The sequence below is a fragment of the Ursus americanus genome, chromosome 16 (assembly GCF_024610735.1).
Source record: "Ursus americanus isolate L20-20 chromosome 16, mUrsAme1.1.p, whole genome shotgun sequence".
Classification (NCBI taxonomy): Eukaryota; Metazoa; Chordata; class Mammalia; order Carnivora; family Ursidae; genus Ursus; species Ursus americanus.
Window position 1 is genome coordinate 3,316,674 of NC_142142.1, and position 13,803 is coordinate 3,330,476.

The following is a 13,803-nucleotide window of genomic DNA, read 5'->3' on the forward strand; positions in this document are numbered from 1 at the left end:
AAACAGTGCACACACTATCAATGCCTAGGAAATACTCAATTGTGTTATACATTACTGTTATTCCTCCACTATGTAACTTATTTCCTCAAAACAGAGTCACAATCTAGCTTACAAACACTTACTCACTTTAGGACAGCCTAGACTCTCTTACTATTTTTGGGTTTGATCTATATTCTTCAGGGACCAACTAGTATCACTTTTACAAGAGTTTATCAGTATACATTTCTCCAAGGGCCATAACAGATTTTTATCCTATCATCAATATGAAGCAGTTTATTTTTGTCCACTTTTGTCTCAGCTCATTTCAAGACTACAGAAGAAACTGATGGCCTCAGTTCAGTGATGAATTACATGCATTACATACATTCTGTCAATATAAACCCACCAAGAGTAAGGCTGGGTTCTTACTGTTGGCTCCTGAGGATCCTCTCTTCTCTCTCCTAAAGAGCAGCGGGCAAGACCGATGCAATGGAGCAGAAGAACCAGAGCGGAAGGGTAAGTGAGTTTGTGTTGCTGGGCTTCCCAGCTCCTGCACCAGTGCGGGCACTTTTATTTGCTCTTTCTCTGCTGGCCTATGTGTTGGTGCTGACTGAAAATACCCTCATCATTATGGCAATTAGGAACCACCCCACCCTTCACAAACCCATGTACTTTTTTCTGGCTAATATGTCCTTCTTGGAGATCTGGTATGTTACTGTCACTATTCCCAAAATGTTAGCTGGCTTTGTTGGGTCCAAACAGAGCCATGGACAGCTAATTTCCTTTGAGGGCTGCATGACACAGCTTTACTTTTTCTTGGGACTGGGCTGCACTGAGTGTGTCCTTCTTGCTGTTATGGCCTACGATCGCTATGTGGCCATCTGCCATCCTCTCCACTACGCTGTCATTGTCAGTGGTTGGCTGTGTGTGCAGCTGGCAGCTGGCTCCTGGGCTGGAGGTTTCGGCATCTCCATGGTCAAGGTTTTTCTCATTTCTCGCCTCTCCTACTGTGGACCCAACATCATCAACCACTTTTTCTGTGATGTCTCCCCATTGCTCAATCTTTCATGCACTGACATGTCAACAGCAGAGCTTACAGACTTTGTTCTGGCCATTTTTATCCTGCTGGGGCCACTCTCTGTCACTGGGGCCTCCTACATGGCCATCACTGGTGCTGTGGTGCGCATTCCTTCAGCTGCTGGGCGCCATAAAGCCTTTTCCACCTGTGCCTCTCATCTCACTGTTGTGATCATCTTCTACGCAGCCAGTATCTTCATCTATGCCCGGCCAAAGGCACTCTCAGCTTTTGACACCAACAAGCTGGTTTCTGTACTCTATGCTGTCATCGTACCATTGCTTAACCCTATCATTTACTGCTTGCGCAATCAAGAGGTCAAGAGAGCCCTACGCCGTACCCTGCACCTATTCCAGGGCCAAGATGCTAAGGATGGGAAAGCTAGCAGAGATGGGTAGAAAGTGCTCTTAAGCTTGGGATCTATATTTTCTGTGAAGTCTGGAGGAGCTCTTATGGCCTACATTAAGGACTAGGGTTCAAAAGCACCATCAAGGAACTAATCCAGGAGAAAGAAGAGGGATGGATTGTAAACTGACAGCTGGATTTCTAGACAGCACTGTAAATACATTTACTGTAAATACATGCTAGAAGTTCCCATGTTATCTGCTCTATTGTAATTTACATAGAACAGGTTCATGAATCATGCATCCTGGTGGGGCAGAAAGGATTGACTCTGAGCAGAAGACTGATTGCACTTCAATATTTAAATAAGCAAACAAATGCAGAACTATTATCTCTCTAAATGGCCTTTCCTGGATTTGCTCTTTGTTTTAATTCTGAAGCTGAAAATGTAGAAAAGGAAAGCAGAAGGAGGAAGCCATTCAAGGAAGCACAGGCTTCATTATGGAATAGCATTAGGAGACTTCTGGTGAGATCTCTTCTAGCCACAAGCCACTGACTGTAACCTATGAGTAGCAGGGACCCACGTGATAATTCTAGTATGAATTACAAGGCAAGCAGACAGGAAACAGAATTTTTTGTTGGCAACATATCACATCCTGGACTATAGAGATTTCTAGCTTCATTTCCTTGTTTACCTAGGTTAGGGGAGCTAGTGACTGAGTGCAGTTCTTTATTTAATCTTCTGTCTCCATAGACTTATAGTTTATATATTAAATGGAATCCTATGTAGGTCTTAAAATAACACAGAGCTAATGACAGATAAAATATTCCTAATATAATAAATGCGAATATTAGGTTATGTAACAGCATCAAAAGTATCAGGCTTAAAATGGATAAAAAAGATATGATATAGATTTACACACACACACACTGAAATATTACTCAGCTGTAAAAACGGATGAGATGTACCATTTGCAGCAATATGGATGGACCTAGAGGGCATTACACTAAGTGAAATAAGTCAGATTAAGGAAGAAAAATACCATGTGATTTCACTCATAGTGAATCTAAAAAACCAAATGAATAAATAAACAAAAAACAGAATTAGACCTGTAAGTATAGAGAACAAACTGATGGTTGCCAAAGGGGAGGAAGGTATAGGATGGATAAAATGGGTGAAGAGGAGTGGGAGACACAGGCTTTCATTTACAGAATGAATGTCACGGGAATAAAAAACACAGCATAGGGAATACAGTTGATGATATTGTAATAGTAATGTACTGAGACTGATTGCAGCTACACTTGTGAATGTACATAACATATAGAGAAGTCGAATTACTATGTACCATTGTACGTCAAGTAATGTACTATTGTATGTCAACTGTACTAGAGTTTTTAAAATTAATTTAAGGGGCCCCCTGGGTGGCTCAGTTGGTTAAGCATCGGCCTTCAACTCAGGTCATGGTCTCAGGGTCCTGGGATTGAGCCCCACATCTGGCTCACTGCTCAGTGGGGAGTCTGCTTCTCCCTCTGCCCTTCCCCCTGCTTGTGCTCTCCCTCTCTCTCTCTAGCTTGCTGTCTCTCAAATAAATAAATAAAATCTTTTAAAAAAATTAAAAAATTAATTTTAAAAAGCTTATGACAGGGACGCCTGGGTGGCTCAGTTGGTTAAGCATCTGCCTTTGGCTCAGGTCATGATCCCAGGGTCCTGGGATCAAGCCCTGCATTGGGTTCCTTGCTCAGCAGGGAGCCGACTTCTCCCGCCGCCTTTGCCTGCCGCTCCCTGTGCTTGTGCTCTCTCTTTCAGATAAATAAATATTAAAAAAAAAAAAAAGCTTATGACAGCCCAGCATAAACCTAAGCACAGGCTTTTTAAAAATATTTTTTTTAAAGTAGACACCATGCCCAGCATCACCGGCTTGAACTCACGACCCTGAGGTCAAGACCTGAGGTTAGATCAAGAGTTGGACACATAACCAACTAAGCCACCCAGACACCCCAAAGCATATGCTTTTCTGAACAAAGAATACTGGAGATAGCACAGATGTTATATCCCTGAAGCAGATGCTGGTTCTACCTGTAAAAACATATCTAAAATCTGACTATCTCAAAAAAAGAAGCAGATGCTGGTTCTACCTGTAAAAACATATCTAAAATCTGACTATCTCAAAAAAAGAAAAAGTATCAGTCTTACTGATTTGTTTAAATTAGACTAGAAGGAAATTAACTGAAATGTTAGCTGTAACTATGCAATGTAGCCCTTACTCTTATAAATTGCAATCTGTGGCAAAGGTATTGTTACCAACATATTTATTTAAATAAATATTTCTTACCCAATAAAATACACAACCTTATTTGTCTGGATGGAGAGATAGTGACAGGGTATTTCAGCATGATTTTTAGAAATATAGCTCCGTACAATTACCCAAGACCTAGAATCCTGAGGACAACAGCCCACATGTAGCTTCTCTCTCCAGATGTGGGAGACTTCTGTTGCTGCAGCCTGTCTTTCCATAGTTTAACGCTGCTTAATAAAGTATGAAAGGCTACTAGCAAGAAAATCAAGCATTATTTGCTTATTGCTACTAATTAAAATTCGAATATAATATTCACATCTTTTTGTGCCAAAACAATTACATAACCTTATAAATATTTTTATTATAATTTATTTTTATATTTTATGTTATTGTAATTTATATTTATAATGACTAGATAAAAGTTCATCTAAGGCACATCTCCCAACCATCTCCATAGAATAAATTCCTGAAATGGGGTTACAATCTGGGATTGGAGTGTCATCCTCTGGGCATCATTGTTGTAGCTATTATATGAACCCCCTTACAGGTTAGTTCCAGTTAATAGGAAGTAAAAACATGAAGCTGATTTCCTTCATTGTGCTCTTCTTTATTGTCCAAGCTTTTTATAGTAAGATGCATTATTTTCTTGTTTTAAAAACCACCTCGAATTCTGAATTCAAAATTTATTGCATGGTGCACTGGGTGTTATACGCAAGTAATGAATCATGGAACTTTACATCAAAAACTAGGGATGTACTGTATGGTGACTAACAATATAATAAAAAAATTATTATAAAAAAGTAAAAAAAACAATTATTTCAGGTATAGGAAAAGTCTTTAACACAGTTTCCTGCATATATTCATTTCTCTATAACAATGAATGAAAAGATGCTTGAGTCCATGTGAATTATAGCAAGATCAAAACTTCTCTTGACTTGGACTGCATTTTCATAGTTGTGTGGTGATCCTCATAGCTCATATTGAATTTGATGTCACAAAACCTAAGATTTTTCAAGTAAACTATTAATTGTCAGATGAAGTACTCCTCATTCTCCATTGATTAATTCTGCCCCCAACTTACATAGAGGACTTTATTTTATCCCTGTTACATTTGATCTTGTTTGTTTCAAACCATCTTTATAGTCTGCCATTCTTTAAAATTATTGCATAGATAATATGATTCTTTTATAATTCTCTTTTGCCAGAGCAGTGTCTGGGGAAGTCTCCAGTATTCTTCATCATTACAGGCGATAACAGTAATGATCCAGACTGGGTCTTTCAGGTGGGAGAGATACTCAGAGTGGCCAGAGGTAACTCACATCTACAGAACAAGTGAGGATTAACATCATAGAGGACTTCCATGTTCAAAAATATCTACTGGTTCCCATCAACTTTCATAAACTTCAAGTTTCTTACTCTGCCTTTCAAGTTTTTTCACAGTATGGTCTGTTTTCCTTTTGGTCTTTTTGCCCCCCTTTTGGTCTTTAATTTCTTGCCCAATACAACCTTGTGCAGATGAATTTTAGATTGTGATTTTTTTTACTTGAACGTTATAATCCAATCCTTTTATAATTTGCTAACATTTCACATTAAACAGAGTCAGAAAATATCCAAAAATCTTTCTGAAAAAGAGCATTTTAGAAACAAGAGTTCTTCTATAGTACTGAAAACCCTATTTTGCTTAAAAAGCCCTTATAAGTATAAGCATAAGTAAAGACCGAGAAACTATCAGAGAGGACTTAAGAGACAAAATAGTGCAATGGAATGTGATATCTTAGAGTGGATCCTGTGACATAAAAAGGATAAGGAAAAACTGGTAAAATCTAAATAAAACCTGGAATTTAGTTAACAATAATATACCAGTTTTGGTTTCTCACTTTTGAAAGTGTACAGGGCAATAAAATATGATAATATTAGGGGAACCAAGACTGGAAGAGGAGAATATGAGAACTTTCTTTACTATCTTTAAAAGTTTTCTGTAAAACAAATATTATCCTAAAATAAAAATTTTATTTAAAAGAACATAATTTAATGGACCTTGGCTGATTTCAGTGACTTCGTAATACTAAAAGTAAACTATAGACTCTGAGAAACAAACTGAGGGCTTCAGAGGGGAGGGAGGTGGGGGAATGGGATAGACTGGTGATGGGTGGTAAGGAGGGCAAGTATTGCATGGTGCACTGGGTGTTATACGCAACTAATGAATCATGGAACTTTACATCAAAAACCAGGGATGTACTGTATGGTGACTAACATAACATAATAAAAAATATTATTATAATAAAAAAAGTAAGCTGTCCCTTTTTGCTTATGGCAATATGTACAGCAAACATTTGGCTTTTATGTGCTATGTTGAAAACCTCTTTTTCAAATTTTCCTGGATTTTTCAGTCTCATGAAAGCCATATAATGATGCTGTTTTACTTTGCTGATAAGAGAGAGTTGGAGTATATTTGACAAATAGTTCTTGCTTTACATTTAGCAGCTCTGCATCAGCTCCTTGCTCAGCAGGAAGCCTGGTTCTCCCTCTCCGTCTGTATATGAATTGCTTTCAAATACATATTACTTTTGAAACTAACATTAATGATATGATGTTAACAAGTGAATTATTGTTATCCCATCTTATGGGTGAGTAAACTGAGGAATAAAGACAATTTTATAAGATCAAAGTTCTTAAAAATGGTAGAACTTAAATTAGGAACTGGATCTTCCGACTGCTGAACCAAAATTATTTCCCCTCACACTATTTCCACACTATCTTCCTATATGAGTCTGGAATCACACCTCTTGAATTTTTTTTCTAAATTCCTAAGTTAGAAAGCATTACTCCCTCATTGGAGTTCCTAGAGCACATTGTACTTCTCTTTTGGTACATGTCACATTCTGTGCTCATTATAGTGTATATTTATCATTTTACTTAGAATACTACAAGTTCCTGAAGGGCAGAAACCATGACGTACATTTTTATTCCAAAGAACATATAGCACAGTACCCTACACATAATAAGAGCTTAATAAAAGCTGGTTGTGATTTTGTGAATAAGCAAATGAATGTATTGGTTATCTTATTAACCCAGTTAGGTTTCTTATCTTGGCTTTTGAATGACTTAGTGTTGGATTACATTGCATACAGTAGTAAGAGAAAAGGGCTACATCCCACCCACAGATATCAGTAAACTTGGTCCAGGTATAAACAGGAACTAGTAGGTAAATGGAGATTCAGCTTTCCTGTCAAAATCCCCTGGACATAGTCTAAGCAGCACATACAGTTTCCCTAGAGCCAGGAGAGACTGTCAGTGAGCCTCCTGGGAAAAAGACATGGGCAAGCCAGAGGTTAAATATATTCTCCTGCCTCAGCTCCAGACTTTCTTAATGCTGCAATACTTATCATGCAGTCTAAGCAGAAACCAAATGTGGATCTCCAGGAAGTAAAAAAATAGGCAAACCAGCCTGATTTTCTATGTTTAGTTGCAAATATCTGCAAAATTTTCCACTCTTGAAGAGAGGGCAGGTGGACCGTGGTGAGTGGTTGAAAGTTCCAGGTGAGATTGGTCGATCTGATATCTTGATTCAAGAAAGCTCCAAGAAAGATGAAGAGGGAATTGGGGGAAGTGGCCGCAAGCACCATGATTGGACAGGAGAAAGGGTATTGTGGAGAATGAATGGGAAAACAAAGATTCACTACTTCTTTACCCAAGGTCGGGGAAATGTGGGCAGCTCTAGGATCTTTTGGATGTTGGACCAGGCCCAAAAGACATGTTTCTTATTCTAGAAGAAGTCTGTTGGTGTCCATATTGTCTCTTGGAAATAAGCACATAGAAGATTGGAAAAAAGATTCTATAGTACAACGAAAGGATTTCTTTCCTCAGATACCATAGAGGAGACTCCAGAGCTTAGTGCTTTCAGTTCTGAAAACAAAGAAAATAGTAAGAGAGAATTCTTCATTTCTCTCTGATACAAAATAGAACCTGCTGAGAGGTATATCCATGGCCAAAAAGTGGAGGAAAATATGAAGTAACAGGGGTATGCTTGAATATATGAAAGCAATATTCTAGAAAGAGGATAAGAAAGAGGCATGAGTGATTTGTAACTCAGAGCTCTTCAAAGATGCTATAGTCCTGTTCAGGAAATTTGGCTTCTCTCATTCCCCCAGAATATAACAGAAAAAAGATGAGTAAAAGAGAGAGAGAGAGAGAGAGAGAGAGAGAGAGAATGAATGTCTGTGTGTTTATATGAATACATGTGAGTGAGTAGCATGTGTGAGTCTAACGTGACATAATATAGTAATAGCTAACACTTAGACAGAAAAACCATGGACCAATTCCTATGTTAAGTGCTTTCTGTACATTATCACATTTATTTTCACAGCAAACCAGTAAGGTAGGCATTATTAACATTATTCTATTTCACAGCAATGTATCTTTAAGTCCATAATTGTTGAATATTCTGTTCAAGATGACACAACTAGTAGCCTTGTTCTGACTCTAAATTCAATGCTCTTAACTAGTAGACAAAGGTAAATGTGTGGGAAATTGTGTGGCTGATGGTGAGAATGTGGAATATTATACACGCCCTAAAGGACAGTCTCTACATTCTTCCCACTGAGACGAGAACATGGGAAAGCTCACTATTTTCGGCTCCCAGAACCAGTTGCTTTTCCCAAGGAAAAGAATTAGGTCAAAGGCACTGAAAAACTAGGCCAGAACTACTTTAGGGTGAAGGTGTTGGTTGGACGCCTGGATGTACTGTACAATCCCTTTCCACCCAGGAAGCAGCCTGAGCTCTGCTAATATATACTGCTATGGAAAGGAGGCAGTGGTGTCAGTAATGTGTATTTCACTGCCTCATTCTTCTGTCCCTTGCCATGAGCTATGGCCATAAGATCTCTAGTCCAATGAGTCCCTGATCAGCCTCCCACCCTCTGTGTGTCAAGTGAAGAGTAAGATGGACAAACTGTTTGCCAGGAGTGAGCACTGTTCTAAAGGCAGGACTTGACCTCAGTCCTTATGGATCTTTATGGATGAGTGTGATATTTAACAGAGAGGCATATTCATTTGTGTGTTTTCAAAAGACACCCTGTGGACCAAAGATTAAAATAGTTGGGCTACCTCACAAATATGCTTTCTTCCAGCATCATAAGATGTGCCTGTCCTTACACTATATTCACATGCCCTCCTGCCTCCGTTCTCCTTACTCCTGTAGGAGACCTGAGACACTGGCTGATATTTACAGACCCAACCTACCAAGTAACCTGAGACCAGGGATCATATCCACTGTGTTCAGACCCTGTGGATATGTTTGCTGTGACAATACACTGGATATGCAAGCTGAGGCTATGTCCAAAGATGTGCAGCCTGATAGATAGATGCCTTCTGCCAGCAAAGTACCCTGAATTCATATTCCTCTGCCCCTGATCTATTTTCTGTGGATCCAAAAGCTCCAAGGGATTCATTAATTCACCTGTTAATCCATAGTCATTTAATATTCATGTATTTTCTAATCACTGTCCTAAGCATTGGATTCACAGTCATGAAGGCAAAGTCTTTTGTCCTCCAGTTTTATTGAGCTATAAGGGCACGTTAAAGGTGTACAGTGTGAGGATTTGATACATGTATATGTTGTGAAATTATTGTCACAATAAGATTAGGTGGTATCTCCAGGACATCACATAATTATCACTTTTTGTGTATGGTGAGAACACTTAAGATACAATCTCAGTAACTTTCAAGTATATGATACAGTATTGTTAACTACAGTCACCTTGCTGCATATCAGATCCCCAGAGCTTATTCATTTTATAACTGGAAATTTACACCCTTTTACCAACATCTCCCTGAGTTTTAGAAAATTGCAGTGTAATGGAGAGAAATCTCAACACGTGAAGAGGTTGTACCCAAGGTCAGGGAAATGTGGGCAGCTATAGGATCTTTTGGGTGTTGGACCAGGCCCAAAAGATATGTTTCAAATACTTTTGAGGCATTTGACTGAGTTTTGGTGAGATGTCTCCTAAGTGGAATCTTGAATCTTGAATCAGCCAATAAAGATTGGGGGATGGGCACAGTGGGAAGAGGGAAGAGTGTAAACAAAGCGTGAGAGTGATTAGTGTGTTTGGGAAGCAGAAACTAGTTGAGTACGGCTGGATCATGGAAACCACTTAGAGGGTCATAAGTGATGAGTCTGAAGAAATACACGGCTGGATCAATATATGAAGTGCATCCTCTGTGTGATAGCAAAAACATTCCCATTTTTGTCTGAAAGCAACTGGAGAGTCACTAAGGAACTTTCCAAGAATTACTATCTCTTATTTCCACAAATAAAGTTGAAGAAACTGTGCTGATCAAAGGACTATAGCCAATGGATCACCCAAATATTAAACTTTGAAACTTTTTCTGACGTGAGGTTATCCCTCACATTTCCTTTAGGGAGGAAGGAAATCTTCATGAAGTGAGTTCCTCATTAAACAGAGATCTGGAACCCACAAGGGAGAGACTATCTATGTTTATTGACAAAGGACCTAAGAGCGACATGGGTAGTGACATTCAAATATTTCATCAGGTGAGTGAGAATTAGGGGTGGGGCTGCATTTTTTTTTAATTTAAATTTTTGGTAGTTAACAAACAGTTCAACACTGGTTTCTAGGACTGCATTTTGATTCTGAGAGACTTTCTCAAAAAAACAAACACAAAAAGCATGGAGGACATTAGAAGAAGGAAGGGAAAAATGTAGGGGGGAGAAATCAGAGAGGGAGACAAACCATGGGAGACTATGGGCTCTGGGAAACAAACTGAAGGTTTTAGAGGGGAGGGGAGTGGGGGGATGGGTTAGCCAGTGATGGGTATTAAGGAGGGCACATATTGCATGGAGCACTGGCTGTTACACACAAACAATGAATCATGGAACACTATATCAAAAACGAATGATGTACTGTATGGTGACTAACGTAACATAATAAAAATTAAAAAAAAAAGAACAACAAAAAACTTTGATGGAAATGTGTGCTTTCACATTTCAAGATTACTTTGTATTAACAGAAGTTATTTTATGAGTCATTTGCAGGGAAGTCTGATTTACTAACTTCTTTTGGTCTCTTGTCTGATAGCATAATCATCTTCATTATTCGTAGTGCCATTATATAAGACTTCAATACCTCTCAGTGCTTTTAGTCATGCTGGGGAAAAATATCACTCTGGTCAGTGAATTCATCCTGGTGGGCTTCCCCACTGCCCCATGGCTACAAGTCCTGCTCTTCTTCTTCTTCCTTGTGGTCTACTTGCTGGTGGTGGTAGAGAATCTTATCATCATGCTCACTGTTTGGATCACTGGCTCCCTCCATAAGCCCATGTACTATTTTCTGAGTAGCTTGTCCTTTCTGGAGGTCTGGTATGTCTCCGTCACAGTCCCCAAGATGCTGGATGGATTCCTCCTACAGAGACGGCACATCTCCTTCACAGGTTGCATGACCCAACTCTACTTCTTTATCTCACTTGCCTGCACAGAGTGTGTGCTTCTGGCCGCCATGGCCTATGACCGCTATGTGGCTATCTGCCACCCTCTCCAATACCCAGTCATTATGACCACAGGTTATTGTGTACAGCTGGTGGCTTTCTCCTATGTGAGTGGTTTCATGGTCTCTGTCATCAAGGTTTATTTCATTTCACATGTTGCCTTTTGTGGTTCCAATGTCATGAACCACTTTTTCTGTGACATCTCACCAATCCTCAAGCTGGCTTGCAAAGACATGTCCACAGCTGAGCTAGTGGACTTTGCTTTGGCTATTGTCATTCTTGTCTTCCCACTCATCACCACTGTCCTTTCCTATGTCTACATTGTCTCCACCATTCTGCGGATACCCTCCACCCAGGGAAGGAAGAAAGCCTTCTCCACCTGTGCATCACACCTCACTGTAGTCATAATTTATTATACAGCCATGATTTTTATGTATGTTCGGCCCAGAGCTATTACATCATTTAATTCCAACAAACTAATCTCAGCTGTGTATGCAGTCCTCACACCCATGCTAAATCCATTCATCTACTGCCTTAGGAACCAGGAAGTCAAAAATGCTATCAAAAAGACCATGGGTGTTGGACAGTGCCTCCTGCTCAGCTAAGCCCTGCTACCTTGAGGACGAGACAGTGTCTCGGCAAGGATGTCATTCCTGTGACACTTCATGGTTCTGCTTACTAGTGTTATTCTATAAATCTACATTCTTAAAGAAATCACAGCATGGGAAGAGAGAAAAAATTAAAGCTAGAAACAGGACACATTATGTATTTCTTTAATCTTGAATTAGTTTTAATACACACTGTATATATTTAAAAATTACTTTGACATGCAGAGAAATAATAATAAATATTTGACATATATAAATTTTAGGTGTTATTAGCACTTTACATATAATAACTATCTTATTCTCATAACACCTTTATGAGTTAGTTATGACTACTTGCCTGATCTTATGGATCAGGAAACTGAAACATACACGGAGAGGTTAAATAAGTTGTTCAACATTGCATAGTGAATAAATATCAAAACCATTATCTGAACCTGTGGAGTCTAGTTCCACAATCCACTGTATTGGATTCTCTCTATATATAAGAGTCTGTGATAGTAGCTCTAGGGGCACATTAGTTAAAAAACATTAATTCCTGGAAGGAATAAGCAATCCAGTCAGTAAGATATGTGTAAATGTGAGGATAAGTGATAACGGTATGGTAGTGGCGGTGGTAGTAGGGATGGTGGTTATAATGATGTTTATGATTGCATTGGGTTAGTGATGACAAAATTCCACTGATACTAATAATATTGTTGAGCATTTCACAATTTTTTTTCCAATTGTTGCCTCCTTCCAGAACTATAATAGCTCATTTCTCATTCTAGGGATGGGAACAATAGTTTCATGAGAGATGAAATAATTTGTATTACTGCAAATTTTGCAGTTGTTATATGTCTCTTGAGAAATTGTCTTTTGGGCTCTTGAATTCTTGTGGCCTTCCATGCTGTAATAAGACTATTATCAGCAAACAGGAGCGCCTGAGTGGCACAGCGGTTGGGTGTCTGCCTTCGGCTCAGGGCGTGATCCCGGCGTGATGGGATCGAGCCCCACATCAGGCTCTTCTGCTATGAGCCTGCTTCTTCCTCTCCCACTCCCCCTGCTTGTGTTCCCTCTCTCACTGGCTGTCTCTATCTCTGTCAAATAAATAAATAAAATCTTTAAAAAAAAAGACTATTATCAGCAAACAAATGGAATACCATTACATCAATATATGTTTGAGCTGAAAGCCTCAATTTATCAATATAAAATATGTCCTACACATAAGTAATGTGAAAAAATGAATACAAAATTTTCCAAGACAAATGAGATTGGTAGATTGAGGGATCTGCTGATTAGAAAAAGAAGCATACCAGGGAGAATTCTACAGAGTTGAAACTAAAATTGAGAAAAAACAGAAACTAAAATATTAAAAAAAAAATCAGAAAGAGCTACCTTGCCTCTCTATATCCTATCCATTTTATTTTTTAAATTTAAAATAATTTTTTTAAAGATTTTATGTATTTATTTGACAGAGAGAGACAGCCAGTGAGAGAGGGAACACAAGCAGGGGGAGTGGGAGAGGAAGAAGCAGGCTCCTAGCAGAGAAGCCTGATGTGGGGCTCGACCCCAGAACGCTGGGATCATGCCCTGAGCCGAAGGCAGACACTTAACGACTGCACCACTCAGGTGCCCCATATCCTATCCATTTTAAGTAGGAGTCTAAAATTGGTCTCCTGAATGTTGAATGCTATTCAACATTTGTGGACTAATTTTTCTTATATGTATATTGCTCTTATAATGTTACTTTACCACTTCAGAATTCTCAATTTGAGTTAAATAGTACCTACTCATTCTATTTATTATTACTTTAGAATCACTCTAGCATTCATGAACCTCATTAATATCTAATCTTTTCCCCACCTACACCAACCCCACTTTTTTACCGATATCCATTTTGATGATATTAGTCACCTGAATATACTCAATACTTACAATATACTAAGTCTTATCTTGCTTAACTTCACTCATTCATTTATTTACTCATTCATTCAGTATTTTTTGTGCCCCTATTCTTTGG

At 38.8% G+C, this 13,803-nt stretch overlaps 2 protein-coding genes across 2 annotated transcripts; both read left to right on the forward strand.

Annotated features, from left to right (window-relative positions):
* Positions 1–465: 465 nt before the first annotated feature.
* Positions 466–1,452, forward strand: OR6A2 (olfactory receptor family 6 subfamily A member 2). Its single transcript, XM_045783105.2, has one exon. It carries the CDS (start codon positions 469–471, stop codon positions 1,450–1,452), a length of 984 nt encoding a protein of 327 aa, XP_045639061.2. The 5' UTR covers positions 466–468.
* A 9,392-nt stretch (positions 1,453–10,844) lies between these two features.
* LOC123782801 (olfactory receptor 6B9-like) lies at positions 10,845–11,801 on the forward strand. The gene has a single exon (XM_045783114.2). The coding sequence runs from the start codon at positions 10,857–10,859 to the stop codon at positions 11,799–11,801; it is 945 nt and encodes a 314-aa protein (XP_045639070.2). The 5' UTR covers positions 10,845–10,856.
* The last annotated feature ends 2,002 nt before the right edge of the window (positions 11,802–13,803 follow it).

Excerpts from the sequence above, each read along its gene's own strand:
- LOC123782801 (XM_045783114.2), top strand. The coding sequence starts at position 10,857 with ATGCTGGGGAAAAATATCACTCTGGTCAGTGAATTCATCCTGGTGGGC.
- OR6A2 (XM_045783105.2), top strand. The coding sequence starts at position 469 with ATGGAGCAGAAGAACCAGAGCGGAAGGGTAAGTGAGTTTGTGTTGCTG.